Source organism: Eutrigla gurnardus (genome assembly GCF_963514095.1).
Source record: "Eutrigla gurnardus genome assembly, chromosome: 18".
NCBI lineage: Eukaryota > Metazoa > Chordata > Actinopteri > Perciformes > Triglidae > Eutrigla > Eutrigla gurnardus.
This window is the reverse complement of record NC_139929.1, coordinates 1,671,371-1,687,137: the sequence shown is the minus strand read 5'-3', so window position 1 is coordinate 1,687,137 and position 15,767 is coordinate 1,671,371. Positions and strand designations below refer to the sequence as shown.

The window sequence follows — 15,767 nt, the reverse complement described above, 5'->3', positions numbered from 1 at the left end:
GACATTTCTAAGCTACATTCTTCATTTCATGGAATTGCATTTTTTGGGGCAGTGGCTCCAACGCAGCTCCTTTTTTCAATTTAGCACCATTAATGTGTAGTTGTAAAGCTAACAAAAGGCAATAACACATTCAGATCTGTGCTATTTTAAGTATTTGTAGTCCAAATCACCATTATCACTTTGCCTCCGAGTACTTAAACGACACAAGTCTGAAAGAGAACTGTGGTTGTAATATTTTATTGCAAAATGGACTTTTTCCTAACAACCTGAGGTAGGAAAATGTATATAAAGCACACAGCAACAGTGACAAGAATACAATGAATTGACGGAATTGAAAGAAAGCTGAAGAGCTGGGGGGAAAAAATATGAGCAAATATATGGGTTGATTAAACATCACCCTTCCCTATGAAATATAACATAGTATGATAGTGTTTTATCTAAGTGAAATGGAGATGGTAGAGACATCCAGTAATGTGTGATGAAGTCTGTTTATAGAATAAAAACTCTTGGGAAGGAGTGGACTTCCCCGACCTGCAGGGAGTTTTAACTAAACCACATTATTTGGAAAAATAATCAAACAAAAACCATCACATCGGCAATTAAAATAGCAAAACAAAAATACATATAGCAGCAACCTTTATAAATCATATTGATATACAGTAAAGCATAATAATATAAAAATATAAATGCTTAACAAATGTTCCCCAATTATTATTAAAAAAAGGACAAAATATGACAGGATACCTTTCCAGAGCACCAGTAAAACATGTGCCAGACTTACTTAATACAATAAAATGATATTCATCCTTAAGTGCCGTTGTAATGTTATATCTAGGATATATATATCTATTTGTTAAGAAGGCAAGGAAACGGCACAAAGACACACGTGTGATAGTATTTACAAATATGTACAACATTCAGAGATATTTACATGTATATTTCCTAAAGATGACAAATTGAATGCTCAGTTTTTCCTCATTGTGTATGTGTCAAGTTCTGGTTGCTGGGTTTCCGCTGCCATGGCGACGACCTCTAACACCCGGAGCGCAGCAAAGTCAGAAACATTTCAGTCGTCAAGAGTTGACAACGGGGCTTGATTGCCGCCTATTCAATGGCCCAAAGTGTTGCTTTCTGCCTGGGTGGAAGCCGGCCGCCCTCCGGGGCCTCAAATCACCGCAAACACCCGGAACGCCTTCCCTCCAGGGGGGTTCTGAAGGCTGCGGGGAAGAGATGGAGAGTGTCAGATACTGAACATGCACAAGCCTTCTGCAGAGAGACGTGGATGACACGCTAACAGATCGGCTTCGTGTTGCCTGACACCCTAATGACAGATAGAGGTTTGGGGCTCCTGCAGGAAATAGATGAACCATCCGTTTTGAACACAAACACAGGGTGGGGGGGACCTTCATGAGTTAATCTAACAAAGAACAGACATGTTGTGAAGTTAAAGGAGACGGATAAATGATGGGCAGATGCTAACAGACGTCGGGCATCTCGGTAAAGTGACAAAGATGAATGTGGTGGAGGAAAAGGCGAGGAGGGGGGAGAGAAGGAAGGCCGTAGAATAAATGAGTGTGAGTTTGTCCTCTATGCAGGTCATGTGAACAAAAAGTTATTCTGCAGACCACAGAACAGCCCAATATATCTACAAAACTACAAGATATTCTACGGGATGTGGGTCACTTAAGCTTTAAACGGAGGCTGGTACGGATCCGTAGCCTGGGAGGTGGTACCGCATGGATTTAACACGTTATTAGCCTTTTCCAAGGCAATCACAATCCGGTCTACGATAACAATTAAACAGTATTTCCTTTTAATCGGCAAGTTTGATGTCAAAAAGGCATTCAGAAATGTCTATAATTCAAGTTCATACCTTCTTGTCTTCTCAATGCAGAAGCTGCATGACCTCCTTGTGAGGTACATTTTTACACTGCATAGATTAGAATCGGGTAATTTGCTTCCCGGATTAAGCTTCTTAACATTCCAACAGGCGCCGTACAAACCGATGACATCTCTTATTTGCTGCTCTGAGTTAGCAGGTGGTGCCGGACAGGACTGTCTATTGTTGCCCCTCCTCTAAGGAGTAGAGATTGGACCAAAGTCAACCTCTACGCAGACAATGTGGTGCTGGATTCGCAAAACCTGCTATTTCCTACTTGAGATCTTGTATCTGGTCCCTGGTTGGGTCCAGGTGCAGAAAGTCCCACCATTACTGACCAACCCTTTATTGTATGAGAGCAATTCAACATTTTGAACCTTGAGGCAAATTTTAGGTCACAAGTAATACCGAAAGCCTCTGCGATAATTTCTCAAGGAAATAAAATTTGAAATGCATGTTTTCACAAAAAGAATAGGAAGAGGATTTTCTTCTCTACGTTTATCCACCAAATTGGTTGGACTAAGCTTAAACTGTCTTATTGATCCCCTTTGTGTTAGACGCTTGCAGGATCCTTTTTTCCTCATTGTATATGCTTTTCACTGCTTTGCATCCTTGTTTGTTTCTCTTTCTTTATCTAAGTCGCTATATTAAGCCTTAGACCCCGTCTCTGCTCATTGCCCTTTCTGACTGACTACCGAAAACAAAAACCCTCCCAGAACTTCATTAAGATACACTCATCGTCTCTGCGCTAATTGCCAAGCAATTCATTATTTTAAACTGGAAGCATGCTAATCACCCTCCCATGTGAGACCCAACCAACCGCCTGCATCTCGAAAAAGATTAGGTTCACAAGGGAGGGCAGGGTGGATACGTTTCTCTCTACCGGAGGGCCATTGATTTCTCATTCCTCTTCTCTGAAGCCCCGGCAGATTAACCCCTTCACTTCCAAACCAAGGAGTGAGACACTGACATAGGACCACCGACTCTCTTTTATTGAAATGTAATACCTTTGTGGTCCTGTTCGTGGAACCGCTGATTAGGAATCCCTTACCTCTCAGAGGAAATGCCGTTTTGGTGCGAGGCGATGTAGTGTTTCCGCTTGTCCACTGGCATCACGTCGATGTAACCGCCTACACCATTCCTGATGACCCCAGCATGCACTGCGGCTCGGCAGATACTGGACTTCTGCAGAGGAGCACGGGAGGAAAAGACAATGTAAGAAAATGCTGAGTCATTACAATCAACACGGATTAATTCAGCTTAAAATAAAAGAGGGACTTACATCGGAGTATATTTGGGTTCCGATTACTCTGGATATGTGAGGATTCTCTTCTAAGCAGTTTCTCGGGCAGTATAACCTAAAACATAGAACGGTCGGAGAAAAGCAATGACTCAAACGTTACATGAGGCTGCAGAACCAAACGTGCATGAGTCGGAGTCGGGTTCATACCGCGGACAGTGCTTTACAGGCTTCTGGTACGAACACATCTGTGCAACTGTGGTTTCACACGTGACGGCTTTGACTGCAAGACAGAATTTATTGTGAGTCATTCCAGACAAAATGTGACTTATCTATAATTGCATTGTCTCAATATTGTGGGACTAACCTGCTACTCTGGCCACCGTGAAGGAATTAGCGCTCAGATATTTCCTGTCCAGAGGAAACACAACAGCGATGTGAGACGACATTACTCGATGTCAAACACCATCAGAATAAATCTACGGCGATGTGTCCGACATCGGCGTCTCACCCGAGAGACTGGACGCCGTTCTTGTTGGATTTGATGAAAAACTCCTTCCTGCCTTGTCTCGTTACGTCCATCCATCCTCCGTCGTTATCTATGATGCCGGCGTGCAGACCCGCTCTGCATATGCTGGATTGCTTAGCGAATAGAAAATGTATTTACATAATTAAGATTGAAGCTGACGCAGCTGAAAGCAAAGTAGCTCTTCAGTGTCTCTAAGACACTTTCGACAGGACAATTGGCGTAATATTGAGCACATAATTTGGATTACTCACCATCTCATAGTACACTGTCCCGACGACTTTCCCCATGGCATCGAGGCACCCGGCTGGACACTCATATCTGTGGAGTAAATGAGGGGAAATTAACTGTTGTGTTATGTTTTCTGCTGTTTTTAATAGATTTGATCTCTACTGTACCTGTTGCACGGCGTTCCTTTACATTGGTCCCGAAGCTTCGTGTCACAGGTCACAATCTGAGCTGCAGAAACATAGAGTCCTTTCAGACACACAGGAAGCAACATGCATGATGCAGACAGCCAGTTTGAGTGACGATCGTCGCGTTGCCTTCAAGAACCAACAGAATTCCTGCGACGAGGTTCAGGGTGGTCAGCGATGGGAGAGGAAGCGTGTCGTCTTACAAGCACAGAGAGGAAGCCATTTAAAAACCATCAAGCTGCTCTCACCCCTCAACCCCTTTCAGCCGGCCAAAAGCAAACACCCCCCCCTCCTGCCCTGCTTCCCTGCTTCCAAAGAGTGACTTGCAATATTAAGTTCAGACACTGTCGTAGTTCATCAGGGAAATGATGGATAATGGCCACAGAACATTAAGGCCATTTAAGATAAATTGCAAGAAAAATACTTCCGGTCGAAGTCTTATTTCTGCTCTTGTTATCTATCCATGATTGCTTTTTCTACATTAAATTATTTGCTTTTCTTTTCGACCTCGTCCTCTATTTCTTGACACTTTCTTGGCATTTCTTGAGATGAAACTGGATCCAGAACAAACGGTGAAGTGGCAGCTTACACATCTGCTGCGTGTTGACCAATTCGTTCTTCTGCAGGTCCTCCGTGGGGGGTCTGGTGGGGGCCGGGGCGGGGAGACCCGGAGGCTCCGGCTTGGGGGCCCTCGGCCGGGGCTTTTGCGGAGCGCGAGGGGCCTCCGGCTCGATGAAGTTGTTTTCTTCCGTTTCCTCTTGCGGACGGCTGAAGCTGTCATCTTGGAGTAAAGTTACAGAAAACAGAGAACAGTCAGCATGTTTCCCCCCGGCTCCCTCACTACTTATCTGTTTCACACACATACCTTTGTAGCAGAGGTTGTCCTTGCAGCCTCCTCCATAGCTGGGAGGACAGGCGGAGCACGAGGTCCCATGTTTGTAAGGCGAATGCCCCCACCAGTTCCCCCTGTTTATATTACAGGCAAATTAATAACCTGTATCATATACATATATAGAAGAACATCAGAGCAAATACACTTACTTTGGTGAATAGTTGCAGACCAGATAGACAGCTTTGGCCCAAATCTGTCCCCACACATTCATGTTGTAGCACATGTTGATGGCACAGCCGATCCGACTGCTGGTGGCCCAGACCAGCTGCAAAACCACGACGATGAGACACACCATGAAAAACGTCTTCAATCGCTAAAGGACGAGGTCTAGAAGTGAGATGAAGGGTATAGAAATGGTATGATCCAGACCTAGCTACCTGTGTATAGTGAGTACAAACTGGGCCGGAGCATCTGAAAGGACAATAGGGGTCGCACTCCTGAGGGTAGGGGAAGGAGTAGTCCTTCACTTCGTCGTACCAGGCCTGCACATGGGACGTAGGCGGACGATACCTGGAGGGACGAGGAAGTATGATGATGTCCCAACAAAACATTTCTATTGGTCGTGTGGCGTTCAAAGCTCTTTTCTGCTCACTGCAAGAACATACATGCATGATACCCACAGGTGTCAGACATTCTGTACTCAAGTAGAAGTACGAATACTAAAGACTCTGGTAAAAGTCAAAGTACTCAACTTATTTACTCAAGTACAAGTGAAAAAGTACAGGATCTGAAATGTACTGCAAAATGTAATGAGTGGATTTCATGCATTTCATTGTGCTAAATTAGTCATGAAAGCAAAAACAGGGCACTTTAAAAAGCAAGACTAAACTTCTCTAATCGAGATATTAATATTTGTACACAACAAGAAATGGAAAAGGGGATTTAATGCATTTAATGGTGCATTTGGCAAAAAAGAAAAAAAGGATACTAGCACTTTGTTGAACCGAAGCCCACAAGGATAATTCCTTAATGAATAACAGTCTGAGCCAAGTCCGGCTAGCTAACGGTCTGACTGACAGTGTTGCCAGGTTGGGCAACATTTAGTTGTGAAAACAATTTGACCAAACAAGCTGTCTTTTTATGGTCCAAATGGTAAAATCCTGTTAAAAGTCATTACTTCTTATGTTTCCTCTTTTATTTTGTAGTTCTAGTCTAGTTTCAGTTCCTGCCCTCGTGATTACCCCCTGATTACCTACACCTGCCTCTGACGACCTACCTGCCTCTGATTACCCATCAAGCCTTCCCCTACATAGTCTCCCCTGGTTGCCCAGATCCTTGCCAGATTTTCTTTGTTCCCATAGTGTTCACGACTCTCCAGCGTTTATCTAGTCCTGGTTTTTTCCTGGTTTAGTGTTCTGTCTTACGGCTTTTTGGGATTCTGCTTGTTCCCTGTAACTTGTTTTCCTTCTTTTTCTTTTTCACCCACAAAACCATAGATACCAAACTAAATGACTTGTATTCAGCCACCATTAAGGATAATGGAGGAACTTTGGTTATTTGATGCAGACATGAAGCTTTGTGAGCTTCTATGTGAGGGTTTATGGTGTAACTGTCACGGTTTCTGTCAAGGTTATGCTTTGAGCTGGTTTCTATCGATTTGCCTCCATGTTTATTACATTTTTTACTGAACCTTTTATATCTCCAGGATCGTTTACAATTTCTTATCCAATGGGGTCCTGACCTAAACAGCCACATTAGAGACAAATACTCCCTAAGCTACCTTCCTTCAACCTTGGATCAAAACTAAAGGCCACATGTGCAGGAAGCATGCATGCTGAGTTTCTGCTGACCTTCCCCAGTGGGCTCCCAGGTTCTGTCCGATCTGCGGCAGCAAGCTGGCGGGGCCGTGCTCCCACAGACAGGTCTCAGCCCACTCCTCAGCTGTACGCTCCAACTCGGTGTCCCACACCTGCACAAGACATCGGGAAAAAACAACATATGAAGAGGTTGAAATGCTACTAATGGGCCATAAGATGTAGAGATGTCAGGTTAGTGTGGAACTGGAGATATTCACTATTATATTAATATTCTTATAGGGTTTGTTCAGCTGTAGGTGATATCCACACACACACCGAGGAAGGATAACTTATCATATGTCCTGATAAGTCAGAGGGACTGTGGATAACTAAGTGCAGCACTTTTTGACTCTCTTATTGCCGATCAGCTGACTTTCCCCCAGATGCGATTTTCCCCCTCGTAGGATCGGGTGTTATTCGAAAAATGCAAAAAAGCTGTTTTTCCTTAAGTAATACCTTCCATATGTCTCTGGTGAGATGTCTGGGTGCACGCTTTCCCTCCGCTTCTACCTCTCCCTGAAAATTGCCCTCTCGGTTAAGTTTGGCTCTGGTTGGATACTAAGGGATCATATTCCCATTCTGGGGTTTTCTGGGAATGCAAAGACCGTCCTTCCTCCCTGCTGACCTACATTCTACCATGAGAAGAAAAAAAGCTAGAATAACACAGCTGTAATTGCTCTGAAGGACGTTCCTTTTAATTGCACACCTTCACTTTACCCAATGTAACAGGTTTCTACGACTTGTGTGTGTTAGCATGAGTATAGTATTTTCACACATTGGGCCCCTGGAGGTCGTGGCTCGCCATCACCCAAATCTCCTCCAATGACAGACACTGAAATGACCCCCCCGCCCCAATTCCACCGCCACCTCACCCACTTAGAGTCCCATCAGGAACAACCGCTGTTCTCTGCATTACTGCCCTGAAACACACACCTACCTAACAACAGGATGTCTGGCGGCGCTGCTAACTAACTCCCAACTCTCAGCCACTTTCTGGGAATCTTGCGAGCCCGTTGAGTCGGACCTATTTGTTTAAATCAACAACGCACGGCGTCTGCCTTTCAACGCGAAGCCTCATAGAAACGTTACATAACTGACATGTAGAACAAATAAACGCTTGGGAGGTATATTTTTCATTCATCTCCACAGAGGCAGTGGGTCGGTCTTGCGCAATGAAGCCAAATGATGAGTGACAGAGCCGGAGCCGACACCAGGAATCTGTTTCTGAAACTCTATCTGTGCTCCGAACCGCCTTCTGTCAGAGTGCCGATCTGTTTAGTCTTTTCCTGGTTGTCACTGGTATGATAGCTTACGAAGCTAAAACAGAACGATGAAGGGATTTACGCCTGGTTATCATCAGCAGTGAGAGGTATAACATTCATTTCCGTCAGCGTCATTTTTCCCTCTTCGATTTGCTCGGCGAGCTTAAAAAAAGAATTGATCTTTACACCGATAACCGGGCTGAAACATGTTGCATTGAGCTGGCGACTGGCGAACGATCTGCAAACCGCAGCACATCGGACGTTCTGGGCTCCAGCGGCGTCAACACAATGTTTGTGGCCATTAATGGAAGGGTATGGGTCTGAAAACATCTGAAAAGTGCAGGTTTCAAGCCAGAAACGACCAAAAACTGGCTACAATCTCTTGGCTGATGATTCGTGATGCATGTTTTAAATTATGATAGATTCCTGCAGCCGCGGAACTCCTTCCATTGTCCTCAAATCTGCAGAGAAAGCAGCTCACAAAACGTTTACGGAGACACATAGTTTTGAGCTGATGAATCCGGTCAAGCTGCTGTTGTTTGCACAGTTAGCCCAGCAGGGAGGCCTCATATCCAAGACTACACACACACTCTACACACACACCTACACACACCCCACCCTCCACCCCCGACCACACTTCTGCTGGGGCCCATAAAGAAAAACACCTCCCCTGCTGAAGTCTTTCAGCACAGTGTACACAGCATTGTGCATTTCGCTTGACACTTCATTTGCGGCCAGTTTGGGGTTTTTTGGGGCGAGGGAGGGGTGGGTCCTCTCTCTTCATCTGTCACCTGGTTGCATTCCAAAGCGTTTGCACGTTTTGGGTTTCCTGTTCATAATCGATGGTGCATGCAGAGAAAAGAAGTAAATGAGTTCTGGCAACGAACAGGGGAGGAAGACGGGGAGGGAAAGGTGTGATGAAACAAATACATCAAATGTTAGATTGCCCGCCCAAACTATTATAATTTCCCACGGCGGTCGAGTAAACAGCAGCACATTCCAGCCCACATTAACCCCCATCAGAGGTCCCGGGGCTGACCATTGTCTGGAGTTGGTCAACCAGTGAATACTCGTTATATAACAGTACAGCACAGTCCGACAGGAACGGCATCGCTGATTACTGTAGGCTTGACTTGAGCAGGAAGTTGTCTCACTCACTGGGTGCGTCATAAGTGGGCCGGTTAATGGTTAAGCTTAACCGTAAAATCTTGATTTGGTCTTGGGAATAATAGCAACGGCATCAGCACAACTCCACAAGAAGCATTGGTTTCTTGGTGGTCGGCGCTTCGAAGGGCAGAAACCCAAGAAAGCTGGTGAGTCATGAATGGAAAACAAGCCTTTGAGTAACTCTGGATTCAACCCTGGACCAGATGCAGGTTGAGAGGGTTTGTCCTCTTCAAGGCTTCACAGATATTTTATCGTTGGAATTTTCTAATTTGCTAATAATGTGTTTTGCACCTCTGCAAAGGTTTTACGAGCGTGCTCCCTTAAGTGTTCGTGGAAGGTGTTATTGCAAACCATTCTTCATGAGTAAGAGCTCTGTTTCCCATCTCGTCATTAAATCAAGCAGATGCATTGCCTCGTTGCCTCATTGCCTTGTTCCCTTGTTGCCTCATTGCCTTGTTGCCTTGTTGCCTCATTGCCTTTTTGCCTTGGCCCTTGTTGCCTCTCCTGTTCGTCATATTGGTGGAAAGGATGAAACCGGTGCAGGTTTTGAATTGCCCTGTTGTTGAAAGGTGCAATACAAATGAAATTGCCTTGCCTTGTTCCCTTGTTGCCTTGTTCCCTTGTTCCCTTGTTGCCTCGTTGTCTTGTTCCCTTGTTGCCTCGTTGCCTCTCCTGTTCGTCATATCCGTGGACAGGATGAAACCGGTGCAGGTGAGACGAGAGCTTTGTGACATCAGGGTTGCGTCTTTGCTATTTTGGGACAGTGTCGTCCTTTTGGCTTCATTGGAGCGTGACGGGAGGAGGGCCTTCAATCATTCACTGTATTCAGCTGGGCTCTTTCCCTGGGTGCAACCTGCCAAACCAGACCAGGTGTAAAACCCCAGACAACCTGGATAGATGGGTCTCTCAGCTGCTCTGTGATCTCAGCCAGAGAAACTGCAGAGGGAGGGTTCGGACAGCTCTTCTTAGTCCTTTCACCACTGGGGTCTGATAATGACTTCTTATTTGGTATTTCACTCATCTCAACCAGTTTCTCTCCACATCAAAGCTGTCTGATTCCACACGCAGTTAAACATGTTGGCTAATTTATTAGTCTAGACATAAGCATCGTCTGATTGGACAGCCGAATTATCCAGTGGATTAAATCATCTTGAAACCCTCGCAGCACAACTCTGACTCATCCCAAACAGAAAAACCGTCAACGCAGCTTTATCTTAAAAACCCACGAAGCCTCAGACGGGAGCGCCGCCCGGCAGACGTCCAAGTTCAACATCGATTCAGGTGGGTGGGGGGTGGGGGACCCTTTTCTCCCATGATGCCATATGTTTGTCTTGAGGCGCTTCAAACGCTGACACTCCTCCGTTTATACCTGTGGGTCAACGTTTGAGCGACTGAAGCTTTGTGGATCGCTAGCGAGTGTGAATGCTTATCCAAGGGGAATTTTCTTTTTGGGGCCTCTGTGTTGGATAATGACAGAATGGGAACGGAGCCACAGGGATAACGGAGAGGGAGGAAGAGAGGGAGGAAGAGAGGGAGGAAGAGAGGGAGGGCAAGGAAGGAAACATGGAGGAGGGAGGGGTTGATGGTATCTCCGTGATGATCGCCACAGAGGGTCAGCCGGGTTTAATACAACAGCAAACAACAGGCTGTGTATGTATGCATGCATGTGCTGTGTGTGTGTGTGTGTGTGTGTGTGTGTGTGTGTGTGTGTGTGTGTGTGTGTGTGTGTGTGTGTGTGTGTGTGTGTGTGTGTGTGTGTGTGTGCAGAGAGCAGGGGAGCATGTCTATGAAGTCTTCCAGTACAGTGAAGCTGTGAGCTTTCTGAAAGGTGACAGCAGTTCTCCGAGATATTCGGAGCGCCCTTTTTTTTTTTTTTCAAAATAAAGCGCAGCGAGTTTCTTGCCTTCATATTGACGTCGACAGAACTGCAAATCAGATTTCAGCACGCATCCATATAAATCACTGTCTCCTTGTACTTTGTGCCCCCTTCCAAATGTCTCCATCTCTATTTGACTTTGGTCTCAATCTCATATTTCTTTAAAATCTGATTTTGACACCTTTCTTTTTATTCTAGTCCTCGTGTGCAGCTTTATATAATTTTTACACCTCTATTTTTATTTACCCACTCTATTCTCTTTCTCTCACCTCACGTCCTCTTGTTGCATGCCTCTCCATATTTCACCCCTGGGTGCCCCTGAAACTAAAAAAAAAAAAAAACCCAGCCAACTGTAACAGGAGACAGTAGAAAGGAGCTGTGTTGCTGCTGGCTCAGCATTTCTCTACCGGAGTGTACCTCAACCAGAAGGCTGCCAGGCAGAGTGGTGCTTACACACACACACACACACACACACACACACACACACACACACACACACACACACACATGTGAGGGGTCCTCAAGTCCAACCTCTCAATTATACAATTACACAGTCCAGCAATTGCCCCCAGCAGGAACTGTTTATTTGCCTTTTGCCGTCAAATAATGCTGCCTTTTGTTCCGCAGCTCTTTAAGTGGAGATGAAAGGATTATTAAACCTCATTACTTTCTGCACACCGGATTGATTTTTTAAGTATTATTTGGTAGCATTGCACTGTGGCGGTCAAGCAGCTCCTACACATAGTAGTGTATCTGGAAAGGTTCCAGATCTACGGAGGACTGACTTTCAGAAGGCGTGGTGTGTGTGTGTGTGTGTGTGTGTGTGTGTGTGTGTGTGTGTGTGTGTGTGTGTGTGTGTGTGTGTGTGTGTGTGTGTTTAGTGGGGGGTAGACAGCTGGTAAAACAAGTCCCGGTGCCGTGCTCTGATTCTAATTGCACTGTGAAAAGTGATCTGGCGCTGCACAGACACACACACACACACACACACACACACACACGTGACGGCCGAAGGACAAAGTCAAACAAATCTCTCGGCGTGAGTTTAAAAAAAGAAAAAAGAAACACAAGTAGTAATGTGATCGTTGGCAAGTTGGTGGAATTCTTTTCTTCTAGCAAAAACAACCAAAGTCACATGGTAGCGTGTGTGTGTGTGTGTGTGTGTGTGTGTGTGTGTGTGGTGGGGCTGGTATTCTACTTTCTGTGTGAGCCAGAAAGAGACAAGTGCCAGTCGGTTCATTAAGCTCAACCTACATGGTCCACAAGACTGTCAGGGGGGTCAGATCGGGGTCATATCCACCTACCATGTGCTCCATGTTGGAGGACGGGGGGTAGACCTGGCCCCTGAGCTTGTTGTGGAGGTCCAGGATGAGCTGGGCGTCGCTGTCGGAGATGGCCCTCTTCCCCCTCTGTTTGGCCTCCCACCAGTCCCCGTCCTGGTCCAGATACTTGTCCAGGATCTGCTCCCAGCCCGTGGAGTTGGGGAGCATCACCATGGAGGTGGCCGTCTGGAGCAGCAGGAGCAGGGACACGCCCCTCAGCCAATGGGGAGACACATGCCTCATCCCGGAGACGGCGGCGGTGGCGGTCCTCTCAGACTCCAGACGGGGTTGATGGGGTCAAACAAGGAGCACAGAAACCTTCTTCTTGGTCTGAAGTGCTGAGAGGAGAGAACACTGGATTATTGGAACTTCTGCATCAGAATTAGCTGGATAACTTGTGAATATTGAAGTTGGTTTGGTGCTCTGCCACGGTGAAAACCTCACGAGTTCAAGCTGGAACACTGAGGATGACTAAAGAGTTGGACTTACTTAAACATTTACTTTTCCTCAATAAAAAAAAAGCTAAAAATGAATATTTCATCAAATCACATCCAGTACAGCTGTAATAAATGCAATTTTAGTGCACAGAATGATACATAATTCTTAATGCATATATATCTTAAGGTGGAATGACGTGCAACAGAAGCTGATACAACGTGCCAGAACTAATGGAAAACGTGTTGAAACAGAAATAAAGCAGCTGTGATTTAACGTGAGACTTGGGAAATAATTTACCTTTTATGAATTGGAACGCAGCCCGTTTTTTTTTTTTTTTTTTTTTTGGAGAATCCTGACAGAGAAGATCTTGGCTGTGGGAGAAGTTGAAGAATAAAAAAGTCCTCTTTCAAAGTAAGTTGAGGTGGAGCGCCGATGTGAACTAAATCACGTAGAATAGAAGATGTGGTCGTCACTCCGCTGAGAGAGAGACACAGGCAGACAGGGAGAGAGAGCGGGTCTTTCTTCTGTCGGGATTCTTGCACCAAAGCCGCTAAAGCATCACTTATCCACATTTTATCCTCAACTTGGCTGCGCGTCGTGAGAGCCCGTCCCCTGGCCACGCCCCTCTGCAAACGGCCCCACGCGCTCGTGCCAAGACCTCCGTGCGCGTCCGTGCTCGTGCGTGTGTGTATTGGTAAAACTTCTTTTTTTTTCCTCTCCAGTGTTGTACAAGTTACAGACTCTGAAGCGCCGCCCAATAAAAACACACGACTCTGTCACATTCCTGCAGAGGCTTTTATTGTGGTAGGGCAGCTAAGGAGGAAGGGATGCAAAATGACCACAAAGAGACACAAAACTACAAACAAAGGGGTCCATTGATCATAATTCTCAGTGGTTATAATCTCAATGTTGTATTTATGTATCTTGTGTCTTTTCCACTCCTTTTATTTTTGTTTCTGTATTTATTTGTCCAGAATTACATGTATTTGAGTATCCAAAAAAAGCTTTATAAGTCCTATGAATTATTGTTATTATTATTATTATTATTATTATTATTATTATTATTATTATTATTATTATTGTTATTGTTATTGTTATGTATTATTACTACAGTGAGTATCCAAAAAAACACTTAATTACTCCTATTCATTATTATTATTATTATTATTATTATAATTATTATTATTATGGTATTTGTAGTTTATCTATAGGAAGTCTGTCCCTGTGAGGTTGCCGGCTGCGTGTTGCCCTCTTACCTAGAAACTGGCAACAACACATTAATGTAAACCAGATCTTCTTGCCCCCCCAGTCCTAACCGTTCACAGGTGACTCCTCACAGGGATTAAAACACAAACCCACTCTGTTAATTTCCAAACTCCTGCACTTCTTCCCTACCCCCAACACACACACACACACACACACACACACACACACACACACACACACACACACAAACACACACACATTCCATAATGGAAACAGGCAGGTTTTGTCTTTTTGTCATCTGGTCATTTTCACTGGGAGCTGTTACACATGTGGAAACGGTAGCTAATCACCAGGCGTGTGTGTGTGTGTGTGTGTGTGTGTGTGTGTGTGAGTGTGTGTGTGTGTGTGTGTGTGTGTGTGTGTGTGTGTGTGTGTGTGTGTGTGAGACACAATCTTCTTTTATTTTACCTGACAAACATAATAAACCGAATGCTAGCCAAGCGGACCGTGTTCCCGGGTTCTGTGTTTTTTTTTTGTTTTTTTCTTTAAATCCCTCCGTTTCCATGACTCCCTGATGTTTCCATGCTATTTCTGTTTCACTCACATCAGGTAAAACAGGGGCTGAATGGACACTTCTCTCACTTGGTTATGGATTTATTTGTAATTCATCATTTCAGATTCAGCATGGTCACTATATTATAAGTAATACTGTAATAAATAGTCATCATTAAGATGTTTAATGCTAAAAAAAAAAAGTCCTGTATTCAAATTCATACTGAAGTAAAAGTTCAGAGAAGTCTCCACCCAGATGTACTGACAGTATGAAATGTTTATATTATTTGATGTACTCATATTTGTTATAAATAACGATATAAAGCTGTGAATATCCACTGGGTCATAAAGATAAATCTGAGCACCCTGAGGTGATAAATGTGTTACAGAAGAATAAAAAAATTCTCTGACACAAATTTGGATTCACATTCTGTCTGTTTCTCTAATCTTTGCTTTAGTAATAAATGTTGGTTAATCTGACTTCTTTTGGCCCTCGAGCGTTTATTCAAATGAAACAACCCGGGTGTGTGGAGGATACCGGCTTGTTTGTAAAAGAGTCACACCAGAAAAAGACTGTTGTAGAGCAAAAACTTCAATATCATCCTCTGAAATGTAAAGTAAAGTTCATCCTTTCCACTTCACTGCTCCCCGTAGTGAAGATGCAGCACTGAGGAGGTGGACCGGGTCCTGCAGATGCATACAAAACCAGGTCTTCCTGGTTTAACCTCTAGTCCAGAACAGACACAAGAGCTCTCACATTGGAGGACCCACCGCATTCTGAACTTCCATAAACCCAGGTTTACTGTCTGCTGCCTGGGTCAGCAGCAGAGGCCTCGGCCACAAGACCCAGCAGCGGTCCCCCTCTCTGTGGTCAGGACCCGAGCAGGCTTCCCCAGACCCCCCAGACCACCCCCCCCCCACCCCCCACCCCCCCACCGCAGCTGAAATAGCAACACTCCAACTCCCAGGAGGGAAACACTCATTCATCTGCTAGAGAACTAATGCTGCTCTCCTTTTAGATGTGTGTGTGTGTGTGCGTGTGTGTGTTTGTGTGTGTGTCTGTGTGCGTGTGTGTGTGTGTGTGTGTGTGTGTGTGTGTGTGTGTGTGTGTGTGTGTGTGTGTGTGTGTGTGTGTGTGTGTTGATACGCCTCCGTAACATAAATATATGAGTCAATACATAAAAGATGATTAAAATTA

General features: G+C 44.9%; 1 protein-coding gene across 2 annotated transcripts; it reads right to left on the bottom strand.

Annotated features, from left to right (window-relative positions):
* Positions 1–221: 221 nt before the first annotated feature.
* crispld1a (cysteine-rich secretory protein LCCL domain containing 1a) lies at positions 222–13,412 on the bottom strand. Of its 2 annotated transcripts, XM_084033284.1 has the most exons (15): positions 13,109–13,412; positions 12,356–12,711; positions 6,744–6,862; positions 5,331–5,463; positions 5,103–5,218; positions 4,927–5,027; positions 4,651–4,842; positions 4,044–4,104; positions 3,900–3,966; positions 3,631–3,761; positions 3,487–3,530; positions 3,330–3,402; positions 3,162–3,237; positions 2,931–3,064; positions 222–1,217 (listed from the first exon to the last, which is right to left on the bottom strand). In XM_084033284.1, the coding sequence occupies exons 2-15, from the start codon at positions 12,614–12,616 to the stop codon at positions 1,166–1,168; spliced, it is 1,560 nt and encodes a 519-aa protein (XP_083889410.1). In that variant the 5' UTR covers positions 12,617–12,711; positions 13,109–13,412; the 3' UTR covers positions 222–1,165. The 2 variants fall into 2 exon arrangements, with proteins under 2 accessions (XP_083889410.1, XP_083889411.1); XM_084033285.1 differs by lacking the exon at positions 13,109–13,412 and having other exon boundaries at positions 12,356–12,989.
* Between the last annotated feature and the right edge of the window lie 2,355 nt (positions 13,413–15,767).